This window comes from Xenopus laevis, chromosome 7L (assembly GCF_017654675.1).
Source record: "Xenopus laevis strain J_2021 chromosome 7L, Xenopus_laevis_v10.1, whole genome shotgun sequence".
NCBI classification, from domain to species: domain Eukaryota; kingdom Metazoa; phylum Chordata; class Amphibia; order Anura; family Pipidae; genus Xenopus; species Xenopus laevis.
The window spans coordinates 116,541,263-116,560,834 of NC_054383.1; the positions used below are offsets into that span (position 1 = coordinate 116,541,263).

Sequence of the window (19,572 nt, forward strand, 5' to 3'; positions counted from 1 at the left end):
GTGCTCCCCTCCTCCCTTCTGTAGTTGGCAGCTCACTGACAGCAGGTGAGCCACACTTGTTGTCCCTGTTGTGTGGTGGGGCCCTGGGCACCAACGTTTTTTAAACTTCTGGGGGGGCAAGTTTTTTTACATGGGCATTTAAGGGGGGCCCTGGCCACCAATTATCTTATAACATGGTGGGGGGGGGCCTGGCCACTAATTTTTTCCCCATGAGGTGTCCGAGCCACTAATATTTTTTAATGGGGGCCCTGACACCAAATGTTTTTTTTAATGGGGGGGCTCTGACCACCAATATTTTCTTATTAACATGTGGGAACCATAGCCACCAATGTTTTTTTTTTTTAGTGTGTGGTTTTTACATTTTTGCATCCCTGTCTTTTTTCTGCATAAGAAACCTGCTTCCCTACCATTTAAAAGCTAATACTCCCACAATTAATATTGTTTTTGTGTTTATGGGTGATTATTAATGACAGGTTTTTATTGGAACACATTAGGAATCCCTCAATATATAAGTGTTATAAGTGATCCACTGTGTATTTTTAAAGATATTGCATTTTCTAATGGTTGTATTTATTTTGATCACAGTAAATTATTACTAATAATCATCTTTCCGCACCTTTATATTTGTTTATTTCGAAAACAAATTCAAGGTAACTCTGAAACAGGATTAATCCTTGGCATTCAGGGATGGATAGCAATTGTGGCATAAACTATTTGGGTACAAAATAAATGGCCAAAGAAAATCTAATGAAATTACATGGGAGGTGAGCTGGTGGCTGGGCAGGAAGGGAGCAGACCTCATGACTACTGGTGGGACCCAGTGGAAACAAATTAATAAGGATAACCATTTTGGATGAAATTAGTCACTATTGTGATCATTCCTTCAGCATATGATACACGTAGGGCTGCATGGACCCTACAGGCTTTATTTCTAAAGCCATTTCTGGCTTTGGCCACATGATATGCAATGGTGAAAACCACAGTTACCGAGCAGCATATTGGGAGCCTATTCAAAGTCCATCATCTCGTGGAGTTCTCGTAGAACAGCCATCACGTCATTTGTACTGGAGAGAGAGTCCGAGATTTCCAGGTTAATCTCACTGCTATGGAGAGAAGAGGCTCCCGTACTGTAACTCATGTCATGAAGCAACTTCATTGACACAGGTACAATCTGAATGGGAAGATAAACACAACAGGCTTTTTAATATGAGCAACAGCCATTTTCACAGGTTATTACTCCAGAAAGCCCTTTTGTAGCACTCACCTGCACCATGATGAATTTTTTATTCCATGGCCGAACATCAGGCCACAGTTCTCCAAGGCACATCCAAATGTGGTACTGAGGGGAGGACTTCCTGGTGCGTTCGATGAATTCAGTCAGTTCTGAAGTCAAATAAAATGACTGGTAATTTGGCATCTCAATATGCATGTCGGAAGAGCTTGTGCACCTGAATTTGAAAGTTGCCCTGAGCTGGTAATAACTGCTAAAATCACAGGTCCTGGGGCCCACCGGTTCTTTTCTTTCTAGTGAATGGGATCTGCAGCAAGTAGCAGCCCTTTCATTGGTAATTGACCTGCCACGTAAGCCACAGCCCTACTCATTAATAGCATCAGGCCCGGACTGGCAATCTGTGGGTTCTGACAAATGCCAGAGGGGCTGCTATAAGGTGCCATAGAAAGTGAGTATTTAGTGGGCTGGTGGGGGCTGTTTGGGCCTCTGTGTGGGCTGATTGGGCCTCTGTGTACCTGAAATGCCAGGGCCTATTTTAATTCTCAGTCCGGACCTGAATAGCATTACTATATTTATATAATATTGTATATGCCTTCAGTAATTAAAAGATTTATAAAAGACCTATTCTTATTTTTTTTAAACTCTGTACCCCTGGTGGTTACCCATATTAGTGCATTTCCATACTAGAAGGTAGCCACAGCCAGTGAACACATATCTTCAACCAGGGCCGGAACTAGGGGTAGGCAGAGTAGGCACGTGCCTAGGGCGCAAAGCTGGGGGGCGCCAGGCACGTACCTGCTCTGTTGCCTACCCTGTGTCCGGTCCCGTCTCTCTCAGTCTGCCGAGTGTCTTTCACGAAAATGCGTGAACACCATTTCGCGCATGCGCACTGTAGCGAAGCTTTGCGCATGCGCGCTGGACCGTAGTTTCACGCATGCGCAGTTTCACGCATGCGCAGTTTCACGCACACTGAGCCGGCGCCATGCCTGCCAGGTTGCCTAGGGCGCCTGGCCGGGTAGGCGCGGCTCTGTCTTCAACACAACCTTGAGGTTCAGCTTCTGGGGGGAGAGGGTGCTGCAGATTTGTGCTTGAGAGGGGCACACATAGAGATGAGCCCATCCTTTCACTTTTGCTGGGGGCTTGGGCCAGGCCCGTATTGGCAAAGGGGCTGCTATAAGGTGCCATAGAAAGTCAGTATTTAGTGGGCTAGTTGGGGCTGTTTGGGCCTCTTTGTGGGCTGATTAGGCCTCTGTGTACCTGAAATGTCAGGGCCTATTTTAATACTCAGTTCGGACCTGCTTGGGGTAAAACTATTATGCCCTGTTCACTGAGATTGGTTGCTCTCTAAAGAAGGCAAGCAAATAATGAAGTTGTATAACAATAGGAGCCATTATAATTGAAGAAAATAAGCCCAAATTCAATCCAGTGGAAAAAAAGTTGTTTCATGTGAAAAGTTTGCATAGGAATGCAAAAGAGCAAAGGGGTGAAAGAGCTCTGATTGTGCCCCTTTTTTGTACTTTTCAGAGTCACAGTAGCACCTGCCTGTCTATCTGACATGTTCTGTCAAAGCTTTATTAAAGCAATATGTTCCAGCCACACTATCCCTTAAAGGAGAAGGAAAGTCTTTGTGCACTTGGGGGTACCAAATGTTATGCACCCTCAAGTGACTGTATTGATTTACCTGAAACCTCAGGCTGGTGCATCTATCAGCAGAAAACTGCACCGGGTAATACCAGTGAGTACCACTGAGTGATCCTCTTCCGTCTTCCTCTTTCTTCGCTTGGCTGCGCATGTGTCTGCCCCGGGAAATTTGAAGAAAGAAGAAGCCAGAAGGGGATCGATCCATGGTGCTCGCTAGAAGAACCCCGGCCCGGTGCAGTTTTCTGTTGATAGGAGCCCGGGGGTTTCAGGTAAGTCAATCCAATCACTTGGGGGTGCCTAACATTTGGCACCCCCAAGTGCAAGATGACTTTCCTTCTCCTTTAAGATGAAAAAAGGCGACAGAATGGAGAGGCGTACCTGCTACAAACTGCTGCAGTGTGTGCAGAATGCAGTAGTCGTTTTTGTCAATCTGGTTGGGTTGACTGATTTCAGGCATCTCGGTCATGCTCCAAAAAGCCCTGCACTTTCCTTGCCTCTTCCCACAGATGGAGCCTCCTCTCACCTCGACCAAGACCCCTTCTTCTAAGTTCCGCAACAGTTTGTGTATTTCACCCACAACAGCCTGATCGGCAATCATTGTTGGCGATGGCAGAACCACATCGTCCAAGTAGCTGCCTGGTGATGAGTGTTTTCTCGATGTAATGCGGAAGCCGTGTGGGTTTTTTACCAGAGTTTTACTAACTTCGATTCCTCTGTAATATACAGTCACTTCGAATTCTGTCCCTATAAGCAAATGGATACCAAACCATTAGTCAAAGACTGCAAGGATTAAAGGCAAAGTATCAATGACAACATCTGACAACATTTCAGTACCTCTGCCTGGGCAAAATTATCCTAACTGTGCATAGCGATATATAAGGGAATTATTATCCCACACACAACATGCAATTAGTTTTTTTTTGCATATATCTAGTGCAACTGGACATCATGCCATTTGTACTTTCTATATACCTGACCCCTTCCACCCCTTAAATATGTATTTATGATAATGTGAGGGACACGAAACTACAGCAAAGTGCATTACCATTTACAGCCTGCTCCTCTCACTGCTTGCTTTGGCTAATGCTACATGACACTTGCCCCATCGCTGCCCACCAATGACAAATGCTAGTTAACCCTTGCTATTACACTTTATTCTCTCAGCCAAATATTCTGCACCTACCCCATATCTTCTCAGAGCTACAGCCCTTTTCACACCACCCACATCGAGGAGTGTGGCTGCCTGCTGAGCTGTGCCTTCTAACACTGCATTCTGCAGGGAGCACTAGATTTTTAATCCGGCACACCTTGCAAAAAGTAGTGAACCCCTGGATACAAGAGTTCTGTAGATGAGCAATAAGTGCCATACTCTTGTGCCATTTAGAGCTCTTGCACCCAGGGGTTTGATAAAGGACCCAGTTGCAGGGAGGCCCAAGGAACAGGGGGGACCCACTACAATTATGTGGAACACCCTCCTTTCCAGCCATATTCTTACCTTTGGCCAGGGAAGGTGGATGCAGGCTGCTTCGGTACTGGGAGGGAGAGGTCGGGGAATAGCGGACATGAGGAGGCATTTGGCATTGAAGATGGGTGGGTGGGTTGGACAGTGTGCTAGGCTCTCCGAAGATATTTTTGCAGGGGGCCTGGCACACTGTAGTTACGCCTCTGAAACGACCCCTACAATTTCAGTCTTTCATCATCAAAAGCACATTACATTAAAAGAATGTTTTATAAAATCAATATTCTTACTTAATGTCCTGTCTTGGAAAAAATGATCAGTGATGTGTTGCTGTAGTGGACTTCCTTGATTTGTGGCGACCTCCGCCGGTAAGGCTTCAGCATGTGCCCCTGTGAGTACAAACAAATTCAAAAGTCTGAGAAGTGGTCGGCATGAAGTGTTATATCTCCTGGTTGCAGTGCCTCCTGATGGACAGGATTCAGATGGGGAAATCTCAGTTAATGTATATCACTTTAATTTGACCCACACTTTGCACCCCTGACCTCAGAGGGACCACAGTGGCCCAATATAATATCTACAACTTGCTGTTTGCATGCCTACAAGATGTTGCTTCCTATATATTTATAATTAGCAGAGTAATTGAGCAAAATTGAGGAACCAACTCCATGGCTGCTCCTTTAAAGGGATACTGTCATGGGAAAAAATGTTTTTTTTTTCTAAATCAGTTAATAGTGCTGATCCAGCAGAAATCTGCACTGAAATCCGTTTCTCAAAAGAGCAAACACATTTTTTTTGACATATTGTCAATTTCCCAGCTGCCCCTAGTCATGTGACTTGTGCTCTGATAAACTTCAGTCACTCTTTACTGCTGTACTACAAATTGGAGTGATATCAGCCCCCCCCAGCAGCCTAACAACAGAACAATGGTAAGGTAACCAGATAGCAGCTCCCTAACACAAGATAGCAGCCAGGTCTGGACTGAGAATCAAAATAGGCCCTGGCATTTTAGGTACACAGTGGCCCAAACAGCCCCTCACCAGCCCAATAAATAGTGACTGTCTATGGAAACATACAGCACCCCCTCTGACATTTGCCAGAACCCACAGATTGCCAGTCCGGGTCTGATAACTGCTGCCTGACTGATATAAGAACAGCACTCAATAGTAAAATCCATGTCCCACTGAGACACATTCAGTTACAATGAGTAGGAGAAACAACAGCCTGCCAGAAAGCAGTTCCATCCTAAAGTGCTGGCTCTTTCTGAAAGCACATGGCCCGGCAAAATGACCTGAGATGCACCTACACACCAATATTACAACTAAAAAAATACACTTGCTGGTTCAGGAATGAAATTTTATATGGTACAGTGAATTATTTGCAGTGTAAACAGTGTAATTTAGAAATAAAAACGACACCATAAAAATAATAACAGAATTTCTTACCAGAGCCGGGCCAACCCAGCCAGACGCCCTAGGCAACCTGGCTGGCCACGGCGCCGGATGAGTGCGTGCTGTGGTGCGCATGCGAGTTACGGCGCTATAGCGCGCATGCGTGAAACTGCGCTATTGCGCGCATGCTCGAAGTTGCGCTATGGCGCGCATGCGCAAAACTACGTACGCGCATGTGCAAAAGTGCAATTAAGAAAAAATATCCACGGCAGTCGGGGAGAGACAGGGCCGGACAATGGGGTGAGCGACAGAGGAGGTACGTGCTGGGTGCCCCCCCAGCTTTGCGCCCTAGGCACGTGCCTACTCTGCCTACCCCTAGTTCCGGCCCTGTCTCTTACATTACCAGCAATGTGACTCACCCATGTGCACAGGAGCTGTACTGTATGCAGGGGTATCAGCATCTCCAACCCTCTCCGGGGAGGAAATGCCAGAGAACCAGCTTTCCTGAGAGTTATATCGATCTCTATATGGCATGGCTTGGTTGTCTTCAGGGGAACAGTATAGATCTGGCACACGAACAGAAGAGAAAATAACAATACAGCATTGTATGTTTCCCATAATACACACAATTACATTCTAGTTCTAAGATGCCAACCTGTGGCTCATTACACAACTGTATGTTTGCAATTCCAGTCCTAGACATAATACTCAATATGGAGCTAAAGGTATCTAGTCATCTCTTCTAAAATTGCATAAAAATAATCAGTCAGGAACAGACCTGCACATTGTTTGTTTTACAGATTACTTCTGTATCTTTTGTGGTTACACCTGCTGCCCAGTTGGTATCAGTTCCCACGTTAGGGCAGAGACACACGCTCAGATTCGGGAGATTAGACGCCCAGCGACAAATTTCCTCTTCTTCGGGGCGTCTAATCTCCCAGAACTGCCTCCCATCGGCTAGAATGTAAATCGCCGGCAGGATGGCAATCGGTGCGCTTTGTTTTCCGAAATCACCCTAAGTTGCCTCACAAGAAAAACTTCAGGCGACTTCGGAAATTAAGCGCTTTGAGTGCCATCCTGCCAGCGATTTCGATTCTAGCCGACGAGAGGCAGTTCGGGGAGATTAGTTGTCCCGAAGAAGAGGCGATTTATCGCCGGGCGACTAATCTTTCCGAATCTTCGCCTCTGCCCTTATAATAGAGATCTTTCCATATCCACCTACCACATCTCATTGTTGGCATTCATTACAAGGACAATTATTTGGCGTGGTTAGGTTGTTTTTTAGATAAGAAGGAAGATATATATATATATATTAGGAATGCACCGAATCCAGGATTCGGTTCGGCCAGGATTCTACCTTTTTTAGCAGGATTCGGCCGAATCCTTCTGTCTGGCCGAACCGAATCCAAATTTGCATATGCAAATTAGGGGCAGGGAGGGAAATCACGTGACTTTTTGTCACAAAACAAGGAAGTATAAAAAATTTCCCCTTCCCATCCCTAATTTGCATATGCAAATTAGGATTCGGTTCGGTATTCGGCCGAATCTTATGTGAAGGATTCGGGGGTTCGGCCGAATCCAAGATTCGGTGCATCCCTAATATATATATATATATATATATATATATATATATATATATATATATATATATATATATATATATATATTAGTTCAAAATCTACCAATAGGGGGCACTCAAAGGTCAAGCTGTTTATGCTATTATAGAATTAAATCTTAATACTGTGAATTGTGATTTTGGAAAATAGGAACAGAAAGGGTTTGCTGTGGTATGTGGTTCTTATGAAAAAGCCCTGAAACTATCAAGGACATTGAAGTCTCAGTGGCTCAGCACAGATCTCTTATTTTTTTTTCATGTGTAACCAAAAAAGTATTCTTGCATTTCTGCGAATCAGAACAATCTAAAAGAAACTTTTCATGTCTTTGGGGTCGTTCACCTTTATTCTAGCTTTAAGAATGATGCAGACATTGATATCACGAGACTTTTTTTGCAGTTGGTCTTCAGTGTTTATGTTTTTTTGTGGCACATGGTTGCATACATTTAAATAAAAGTTCATTATAAGATAAAGCAGATTTTTTTGCATAAAACAAACATTACAGATGGAACAGGGGTGGGGGGGGGTTTACCTTCTTCAGTATGAGAGAGCTGTAGCTGCATTATGCCTTCTGATAGGGTTGCATTCTAGGGAACCAAGAGGAGAATCATACATATGGATCAATCAAACTGCACAAGTGGGTAAAGATACCTTGTTAATCAAATAAGGGTGACTGGGTAGTGTTTCAGGTCCAGGGTTGTGCTACAGGCTGCAGAATAGTTACTGATTGGTTGTCAGAGCAACATCAGGATAAACTGAGGATGTAAATTGGAGTGACAACTCATATATAATTGGCCCTACATCCGTTGAAGGCAGGAGGGTGGGAAATGACAAGTCTTTTCTGCCAAGATGGCAACAGAAGGCCACGATGGGGATAATTACCTTTTATATCAATTTGTGGCTAATTCCTTGCCGTCTGCATGTTCTGGACATCAATTCCGAGCATTGTCTGCAAAGCAGGGAATTCTGCGTCTCTGTGTAAACCTACCATATTGCTGCTTGTGTTGCTCCTGGGGCTGTTTATTGAGAATAAATCAGAAGAAGGGCTAATGCTGTCATTCATATAAGTCTCTTCAGAGGCAACTTCACCTGTTAAGAGACAAAGATTTAAAATACATGCTAAATATTGCCGCCCTGTTGGCATTGTGTTCCACATATAGAACAAACAAGGGCAAGGAACACACCTTGGGTAGAGTACTATGCATGTACTTCCCTTAGGAATAGGAGGAGGACAGATAGACAGGGAAAAGTAGAGGATAAATAAGTGGGGGTGACGCTATCATATAATAGCAGCGCAGTAGACCTATGCCATAACATTAAACAAGCCTTTATTTACTCTTGGCTTTATGTGGCCTTTTGCACTTATTAAGGTTATGGAGCTAACAATGTACAACGCAATCTATATTTACTTAAGTCTTTTATTGCTAATGTCACACCAGGCTGATTCACAGTATTTTTGGGATGGAAACTTCTCACACCAGCTGTGATCAGGAAGTTTCCATAAAAGTCTATGGAAGGCGACATTGGTGAATAGGTAAATTTAGGTGGGGTAGTAGCTTGGGTTTGTGACACCTCTATTCCTCTTGAGAACAAGCAAAGACATTTGCATAACAGAGCAGTGGTCTCAAAAGGAGCATGGATTGATCCTGCACAAGTTTATCCAGTTAGGGAGTTACTGTGTCTGCAAATGACTGTTGGCAATAACAAACAAGGGAAAGTGGTGCTCAACACTAATTTTTTAAAACCATTAAGCAATGAGTGACCCACCCCAAAATTCATATAGATAAATACAAGAGGTCCTCTGCACTCACACATACATGTGGACACAGACATTTTGTGCCTTAAGCTACTAAAAAATGCTTTACCCTTTAAACAAAACAGGGATTGTTTGTCCATATATTACCAGCTTATATATATTGCAGTATATGGACAAACAATCCCTATTTTGTTTAAAGTGTAAAGCATTTTAGTAGCTTAAGGCTTGTGGCACACAGGCAGATTTGGGACTAATCGCATCTTCTTCTGGGCGACAATCTCCAAGAACTGCCTTCACGTGTCTTCCCGTCCGCTATGATGAAAAGTCGCCTGCGCTAAAGCACACGCGGCCCTTCGTTTTCCAAAGTCGCCCGAAGTTGCCTCATGAGGAAACTTCGGGTGAATTTGGAAAACGAAGCGCCGCATCCCACATACATAATACTAACCCTCCACGCTGATCCCTTTTTGGATCTCATAGACCTTGTGAGGGTTAACAGACTCTGAGCTCTTGTCTACAATCACATTGATGCCAGCCTTGCGATTCAGTGCCGAGCGGAAATTCCTTTTCCACACCGCTGGGTTAGGCTGATCCTTGCTGGGGTCATAGGAACCACTGACAATAGCCCAGCCCTGCAAGGAAAGAAAAACGTTTGGAGACAGGTGCACAGTACTGCTCAATTAAATAGCAGAAAGGCCTCCATATTCTGGCCTTAAATTGTATAAGATGTTCTAAAATATATCCATCACAAAAGTATGTCATATCAAAGGATCTAGTAATGTTTGTGATGTGTTGCTCTGTAACAATACTATTTTTAACTGTGATTCTCAACAGGACTACTTGCTAGGTTTCCCACTAATGTCAGTCCACTCTGAGCAGTTTAAAAGATAAACAATACAAATGCTCCATGTATCATTCTCTTATACTGTGGCAGCACCTAATGTAAAACAGACAACGTCACATTATTTATATAATAGTACTTTTTCTTTTGTAGATCAAGGCTAGGGCCAGACATTGCGGATTTCAGCACAAAATGCTAAATCTTTCGTTTCAGCACCAAAAGCCGCCATGTTTGTCTTCACTTGAGTTAAGGGGACAGATTCACTAACGGGCGAATTTTCGACCAGCGTCAGCTTTGCACCCATTGCACCACTTCGCCAGGCGCAAATGCGCTACAAATATGCTAATTCACTAAAATGCGAAGTTTCCTCCGGGGCGTCGAATACTGACGACTTTTTACTAGTGTTACTTTGGCTGTGTGAGCATTTCATAGCGAAGATGCCCTAGTTTTTGTTTGTGCCTAGCGAAAATTCGCTAGTGATCTTGCGCTCACGTCAATTTGCATACGGTGGGTAATTTCATTTTGTATGGACGTCTTTATTATAAATGTTGGTGCAAATGCTTGAAGTTACCACTTTTTATTACAAATGTCCAGGGAACCTTTAATAAAGACAAGAGAGTTAATATAATGCCCTACTCATGAGCCCACTGTAAAATGAATGTTCCATATGTTAGGAAATGTCTGGAGAAAACCAAAAAAGGTTTGTCAGCCAAAAAAACTTTAAGTTGGGACTTCTGCAGGCAATTCCGCTTCAAAAAAGGAAAAGTCGCCAGCATTTTTGGAACTTTAATGCATTTTCAGCACACTTGGAGATTGAGGAAGATCTAGCTACTTTTAAGCACTTTGCCTGGTCTGAGTTGGCGAAAGATGTAATGTTGAGTAAAATCCGCAATTTAGTGAATTTGCGGAGCAACCCTCGTTCGACAGAGTGAAAAGTCGCCTGGTGATAGAGTGCGAATGAAGGCTAGAGATGGTCCTATTCGCTATCGAATTGGCGCAGACCAAACTCCACATCATCTGGCCCTAGCAAAAGTACTATAACTTGTTGGGCAACACTGATATAAAGTGCTATCTTGCCCTGTCTTTGTTTTGCTCTACTGTTACCATCGTCGTACTATATTCATCTTGACCTACTGCCACCATCTTGCCCTTCTATAGCCGATATCCCTTTCCACTGATACCTACAGTGTAGTGATGTGCGGCTCAAATGCCGGCTTCCGACTTCCGGCTTCCGGTTTTATAGTCTCGCGTCTGCTCGCCCTCCCCTTTTGTGACGTCATCGGTGGGGCGGTCGGTGCGGGTCTATAAAAGGACCCCGGAAGTGCGGGCGCGGGTTGGAGCATGGCGGGTTAGGGTCGGGTGCGGGTAAGGAAAACCCTGACCCGCACATCACTACTACAGTGCCACTTTATGGGCCTATTATGCACATGGCACCCACCCTAAAGACAGCTCTTGCCTTTTTATAATTTATTATTAATCAGCTCCTGCAAACAAGAAGGAAAATCTTGTAAATTGTAAAATATTGCAGGGCACTTCTACACATATTTCCTACACATATTTCTTGTTTGAGAAGTTTATAGCGTTCACTTTTACATTTAAATAGGTTTTAGGGGCAGCTGAATGATGTAAAGTTGACGACTCCTTGAAATTAAAGATGATCGTATCTTTATTTATATTTTTGCCTTTGGCATATCAGTATTAATAGACTAATGTAACACCTCATGCTATGACAAATGGCAGGAAAAAAATGGAAAATGTTAAGAGAACACATTTACCTCAAATATTTTGACATCAGCATCACATCTGTCCTGACGCAATCCATGTTTCCAAGGGATACGAAACCTGGTCTTTTCTTCATTCATCCAAATCAGGCCCGGGTATGCTGGGTTACCAATTTGGCTGATTAACCATGGGATAATCCGTGGCTTCTGTGAGCCCATGCTGGAAAGGCCACCCTGTAGAAAGAAAGGGATTTTACTATATTATGGGATCTATTATATGGAATGCTTGGGACCTGAGGGCTTTTCTGAAATTTGGATCACTGTATCTTAATAGAATGATGACTTTTTTTTATAGTATTTTTTATTAAAGGACAATTATACCCCCAAAATGAATACTTAAAGGAGAAGGAAAGGTTAAAACTTAGTAAGTCTTATCAGAAAGGTCCATCTAACTATACCAGTAAACCCCCAATGTAGTGCTGCTCTGAATCCCCTGTCAAAAGAAACACTGCATTTCTTTCCTTCTATTGTGTACACATGGGCTTCTGTATCAGACTTCCTGCCTTCAGCTTAAACCTCATTGCCCTGGGCAAGAGCATGCTCAGTTTGCTCCCCCCCCTTCTCTACTGTAATCTGAGCCCAGAGCAGGGAGAGACCTAGGCAGGAAGTGATGTCACACCACATTAATACGGCAGCTCCTATCCTAAACAAACAGAGAGTTTCTAGAGCTTTTTACTCAGGTATGGTAAAACATTCTACAGAATAAATATAACATTCTAGCTTGCACTATTGCAGTTAATCTATTGGCAATAAAATGCCTCCGTAGCTTTCCTTCTCCTTTAAGCAACAGATAGTTTATATCAAATTGAATGACATATTAAAGAATCTTACCAAACTGGAATATATATTTACATAAATATTGCCCTTTTACATCTCTTGCCTTGAACCACCATTTCGTGACTCTATCTGCCTCAGAGATCACCTGACCAGAAATACTACAACACTAAAGCTGGCCATAGATGCAAAGATCCGATCGTACGAATCATCGTACGATCGGACTTTCCCATCTCCCGACCCGCCACTAACCATTCAGATCAAAGTCTTACCAGTCAGATTAGTAAAAGAACAGATCAGCAATGTTCTGCCCCTGACAGCAATCGTACGATATCTATGTCCAACCAAAGCCAGTGACAGTCTCCCACTGAAAATCGTACGATCGGCAATACACGCAGAGATATTATCGGCAGCCGACAGAAATTTTCTAACCTGTCCGATCGATCAAACGACCGATCTCCGCCGGACGAAAAATGTCGGGACACTCCACACACGTTCCGAAAATCGTACGAATCCTCGATTCGTACGATCAGATCTTTGCGTCTATGGCCAGCTTAACTGTAACAGGAAGAAGTGAGGAAGCAAAAGGCAGAACTCTGTCTGTTGATTGGCTCATGTGACCTTACATGTGGTTTGTATGTGGCACAGTGAATCTTACGATCTCAGGGGGCGGCCCTTATTTTTTAAAATGGCAATTTTCTATTTATGATTACCCAATGGCACATACTACTAGAAAAGTATATTATTATGAAAATGGTTTATTTACATGAAGCAGGGTTTTACACATGAGCTGTTTTACTCAGTATCTTTTAATAGAGACCTACATTGTTTGGGGGGTATAGTTTTCCTTTAAGTGGAGGCTTCCCTCCAGTGCTAATGTTATTTGGCCTAGCACAGATTAGGACACAGAAAGCAAGCCTAATACGTTTCTATAGCCTATATTGTTTTCCAGTTCCTAATAAGTATATTTTTACTTTACTAAAAACTTTTGCATGAGTATTTGTACAAAGCCTTCATACAAACACAATATAAAGTTGCATCACCATATCTTAAAGCTACTAAAAAAAAGATAGACATTAAAAGAAAAATTTTTGCCACCAAGATAGATTTATGAGTTATAATCCATCATTATTAGAATTGTTTGCTTAAATAAGACTCTATGGAGAACAGCATTCCCAGATAGTGGACATTTTTTGGATAATGAGTTTACGCATATAGGCAGGGGATCCGGAAACCCATTATCCAGAAAACTACGAATTACAGAAAGGCCATCTCTCATAAACTCCATTTTATCCAAATAATCCAAATTTTTAAAAATGATTTCCTTTTTCTTGGTAATAATAAAACAGCACAGGTATGGGACCTGTTATCCAGAACGCTCGGGACCTGGGGTTTTCCAGATAATGGATCTTTCTGTAATTTGGATCTTCATACCTTAAGTCTACCAGAAAATCATTTAAACATTAAATAAACCCAATAGGCTGGTTTTGCTTCCAGTAAGGCTAAACTATATCTTAGTTTGGATCAAGTACAAGCTACTATTTTATTATTACTAGGAAAAGGGAAATCATTTAAAAAAATTTAGATTATTCAATTATAAAGGAGTGTTTGGTCTATGATGACCTTTCCGCAATTTGGAGCTTTCTGGATAACAGTTTTCTGGATAACGGATCCCATACCTGTACCTTGTACTTGATGCCAACTAAAATATGATTAATCCTTATTGGAAACAAAACCAGCCTATTGGGTTTTTTTATGTTTACATGATTTTCTAGTAGACTTAAGGTATGAAGATCCAAATTACGGAAAGATCCGTTATCTGGAAAACCCAGGCTCCGAGCATTCTGCATTACAGGTCCCATACTTGTAATATATCCCATACCTGTAGTATTTTACTTTCATTAAATCGGCTGAGTTTGTCTCAGCCTCACTGTGGTTATAAGGTTACAGGGAGAAATGAAAGAGGATATGCAAGGAAAATACACCCATACAAGTCCGGGCAAAGCAGCATTAAAGAACTGGAACGAAAACATGTTCAGATTAAACAGTTTCATTGGTATTAGATTTGTAAATGTAATTGCAACTGAAAGCAGTATCTGTCGGTGTCATTCTGCACTGCTGGTTCTGTGTCATGAAATAAAGCAGGAAAGGCCAGCATGTCATGCTTCTTCCCAGCTCTGTTGGCTTCTGCTGCACCGTTTCAAAAGTCAGAACCACCAGTGCAGAGGATACTGTTTTCAACGTAAAAACCACTGAACATAATGAATGTATGAAAGCTGCTTAGATTTCATGAGGCAAAATGTTATTTTTGGGTTTAAACTTTGAATTGCAACAATGTTTGTTTTGCCATTGCCGCCTCCCTACGCCCTGTCATTCTGCACACGGAAAATAAGTGCTGCAATCTTCCCCTCCTTCTGCACTGGCACTTGACACACATGTACTCCAGAACTACTTACCGAAATTCAAGCCGAGCACTTGCAATGGCCAAATCAAATCGGTGCTAATTACAGTAAAACTGGTTTCATTTTCCCCTGCACTTCCTTTTAGTGTCTCCAACCTTGTGACTGCCCTTTGTACCTCTGATTGGATAAGGAACAGACTGACGTCACTATGGAATTGTCAGTTACTTCCCACAAGCTGCTCTATAGGAATCAGAACTCACTCACTAACATCAGAGGATCACTAAAAAAGCATGTTGAGGACAGAGACACACGCTGCTATTTCGGGAGATTAGTCAACCAGCGACAAATTGCTTCTTCTTCGGGCGACTAATCTCCCCAAACTGCCTTCCCGCCAGCTAGACTGTAAATCGCCGGTGGGATGGCACTCGGAACGTTTCGTTTTCCGAAGTCGCCCAAAGTTGCCTCAGGGCAGACACACGGGCAGATTCAGGGAGATTAGTCGCCCAATCACACATCTCCTCATCTTCGGGGCGACTAATCTCCCCAAACTGCCTTCCTGTCGGTCAAATTAAAATCTCCTGCGGGATGGCAATCGGAGTGCTTCATTTTCCGAAGTTGCCTCACAAGGAAACTTCAACTGACTTCAGAAAACAAAGTGCTCCGAGTGCCATCCCGCCGGCGATTTATATTCTAGCCTTCGGGAAGGCAGTTCGGGGAGTTGAGTCGTCCCGAAGAAGAGGAGATTTGTCGCGGAGCGACTAATCTCGCCGAATCTGCCCGTGTCTCTACCCTCACGAGGAAACTTCAGGCAACTTCGGATAGCCAAAGCGTAATAAAAAATAATATTAATGGGCACCAGAAATCCTATTGCTTGTATATATTTTAACTGCTTTGCCTACCGTAGATAATAGAATCTGTGGCACTTCTTTATCCGAATTTATCTGACTATTGTAATGAAAAAAATCAGACCAAACTATAATCCACTACTGAACCTTATTTCTTATTAAAAAATTGAGATTTTATAGAATCAGGGACAAACGTGAAAAAATGGAGCGAAAATACAAATTGTACGATATTAAAAGTCATAATTTTTCTGATTTTTGCCTGAATTTCGGGCTAATTCCAGTACAGACCACAGAAACTTCCAAATAGGATAGGGAATTCTCCAATTGACTTATATACAACCTCGGCAGGTCTGAGATGCCAGATTTTCGTATTCTGACTTTTTAAATCCTTCCGGTTTAATAAATCTCGAAATATTCAAATTTTTTTTCCAATAAAAATTCAGTGGAAACTCCAAGCTGCCAGCTTCGTAGGTTCTATGTTTCCATGTTTCATTCTGTTCTGTGGGATGGGCGGTGAAAGAATGAGTGGTTAGAACATAGACATTGGGCACCAGTTGTTCAGACTGCTGAATTTGCTGCAGCAGCCCGGCAATCCCAAAAAGTGTTTCAAAGTAATGAAAATATAGGGGATTATTTGTCAAAGTCCGAATTTATCTCAATATTTTCTAAAAAAAAAACTCCGACCAAATCCGCCTGGGTTTCTTTGACTTATTTATTAATACATTTTCCCTAAAATCTTATATCATCTCTGTGACCTGGACCTGCCTTGCTGGCTAACAAAAATCCCTCCTTTTAAGGCTGGTGAGGGCTCACCTTAGCTAACAAGAGATGGAGGAGCACAATAAGTGCTAAAGTTCTAGAAATATGTTCTAAAATGTATGTTCTACCCAAAGCTGGGTGATATGAAAACCTCAGTGAGCAGCAGAATTTCTTGCAGATAGTCATAGCAATGAAATTGCATCCCTCTAATAACTTACGGAAGGACATAGCTCTCCCTTTCTAATAAATATAATACAAATTCTTTTAACTTCAATTTGGCAGCATAACATATTTTTTCACTTATAATGGTAAAAGCCACGCTGGCCACTCTGCTGAAACAGTGTCATTTTCATAATATTTTTCTGGGCATAAGTCAATTACATGCTGACATTTCGTGCCATCTGTAGGCAAACATAGGGCTAATTAGCCATCATACAACAACCTATTTAAAACCCCATTAACGTGCTTACATCGTCCTGCTCCTGCTTGTATCTCTTGCTGTGTCACTTGTTTGAGCAGATAAGGGCTACACTCTAGGCAAATAGTCTGGAGGCCCGGCACCAACACTTCATCTATGAACTGGGCATAGACATATTCTAGTGCCTTTCTTCCACATTCTCTGTTTGGTATGCTCATCTCTTTCCCTAAAATGCCCTAAGTATCAGAAACGTAACTAGAGCCGGGCCTCCCTCCCCCCTCCATGCACTATTTTCGGCCCTGGCCCACTCGCACCCCCTGCTCCCCTGGTAGTTCCGCCACTGCTAAGTATGTCTCCCTGAGACACTACCAACTGGTTGCCCAACTTTAACTGTCTGCTGTATGTCCCTAACTGCTTAAAGGAGAAACAAACCCCTTATTAAAAAAAAAACCCTACCCCCTACCCCACATTGACCCACTCCCTCCTCCCCCCCCAGCCTAGCTGCTACCCCGGGCAAATGCCCCTTACTTTTAACTTACCCCTCGGTGCACAGTCAGTGATCAGAGTTCACGGCAGCCATCTTCCGGGTCTTCATGTCTTCTTCCAGCGCTACGGCAACTTCTGTCAATTTTGGCGCATGCTCAGTTGTCGCAATCTGGAAAATTACTCCAACTGCACATGCACCATTATGCCTCAGATTACCTTAGTCCCAGAAGATGGCTGCCGTGAACTATAATCCCAGAATCTGCACCGTTAATTTAAAGGTGAACAACCCCATTAAAACAATAGGCAAATAGTATGTTCAACACAAGCCTCATGTTGAACAAGGGGGTGGAATTACAATTTAAATGGCATTAAGCCACTTTTATTATAAATCCCCAAAAAGTTGTGGGTAAATCCAAATATATTTTACCACTTTTTGGAAAAGACTACAGGCATGGTATTGGTTATCCAGAACCCCGTTATCCAAAAAGCTCCAAATTACACGAAGGCCGTCTCCCATACAGTTCATTTTATCCAAATAATTCACTTTTTGTTAAAACTATGTTCTTTTTCTCTGTAATAATAAAACAGTATCTTGTACTTGATCCAAACTAAGATATAATTAATCGAAGCAAAACCAGTCTATTGGGTTTATTTAATGTTTACGTGATTTTCTAGTAGACTTAAGGTATGAATATCCAAAGTACAGAAAGATCCATAATTGGAAAATGTCCCGAGCATTGTGGATAACAGGTCCTATACCTGTATAATACTTTTGTGATTTAATGTAAATAACTTTAAGAAAGAAAGAAAGAAAGAAAGAAAGAAAGAAAGAAAGAAAGAAAGAAAGGAATAAGAGGGTTTACTGCACCTTTTATTGTAGCTTGAATTTGTTTTAGCCAATACTGAGCTGAGGTTACATTTTAATCTTTATTCATTAGCTTATTACTGGCTTATGGCACATATAGTAATTTTAGATATTTAATTTTTTCATTACTCCAAATGGGCCTTCAAAACATCTGATGTCACCTGCAATTGGCTCACCTGTCGTAGCTTTCAGTAAGAATTGCATGAAAATGCCAGTGCCGCTCATTGTGTGTTTGGAAGTGGGCAAATGGAAGCGATTTTAATAATTTTTACCCCATGTTTTACTGTGGAAAACACAGCAAACAAAAGGGCCAGAATCAAAATGAATGCTGTAAGCCTACGGGCAGAGACACACGCTGCTATTTCTGGAGATTAGTTGCCCATCGACAAATCACTTCTTCTTTGAGTAATCTCCCCGAACTGCCTTCCCGCCAGCTAGAATGTAAATCGCTGGCGGGATGGCACTCGGATCGTTTCAACTTTCCGAAGTCGCCCGAAGTTTCCTCGTGAGGCGACTTCGGACGACTTCGGAAAACGAAGCGTTCCAAGTGCCAGCCCGCCGTTGATTTACATTCTAGCTGGCGGGAAGTCAATTTGGGGAGATTAGTCGCCTGAAGAAGAGATTTGTCGCTGGGCGACTAATATCCCGAAATGGCAGCAAGTGTCTTTGCCCTTATGGGCAAATTCACTAACCTCTGAAAATTCTAACGCGACGGCTTCGCTCACATCGCAACACTTTGCCAGGAGTAGAGTCGCCAGGACAATGATAATTCACTAATATCCGAAGTTGTGTCCAGGGCGAAGTTGCACTAGCATTACTGCGGCAAGCAAAGCAAAGTTGCGCTAGCTTTGGCTAATTTGCATACGGCGGGAAGTTAACATTCAATGGACGTATGTGTCGCAGCAAATACATTACATTACACAAGCCCAGTGAACCTTAATAAAATAAAATAGAGTTGTTATATTGCCCTACATGAGCCCAGTGTATAGTTTATGTGCCATATGTTAGGAAATGTAGAGGGGAAGCCGGGTACCCCAGAAAAAATGTATAATCTTTTGCAGCCTATTGCCCTATTCGCCAGCGTTTTTTGGGACTTAGAAAAATTTTCAGCTATTTTTTGAGGAAGTCCTATCTACTCTATTGCACTTCGCCTGGTCTGAGGTGGCGAAGGCAAGTCTGGCGCAAGAGGTAACATTCAGTAAAATCCACATCTTAGTGACTTTACGAAGTAACGCTCTTTCGCCAGAGCGAAACTTCGCCTTGGCGTAAGAGTGCGAAGTAGCGCTAGAGTCTATCTCCTTCACTAGCGAAGTTAC

General features: G+C 42.6%; 1 protein-coding gene across 1 annotated transcript; it reads right to left on the reverse strand.

Annotated features, from left to right (window-relative positions):
• Positions 1-331: 331 nt before the first annotated feature.
• On the reverse strand, positions 332-14,980 carry irf3.L (interferon regulatory factor 3 L homeolog; the record flags this gene model as incomplete). The annotated part of the gene is given in 10 exon segments (NM_001086119.1): positions 332-1,171; positions 1,265-1,383; positions 3,251-3,616; positions 4,622-4,720; positions 6,139-6,285; positions 7,865-7,919; positions 8,321-8,421; positions 9,534-9,717; positions 11,702-11,881; positions 14,938-14,980. Coding segments are annotated over 9 exon segments (1,401 nt in total). The 3' UTR covers positions 332-1,006.
• Positions 14,981-19,572: the final 4,592 nt, after the last annotated feature.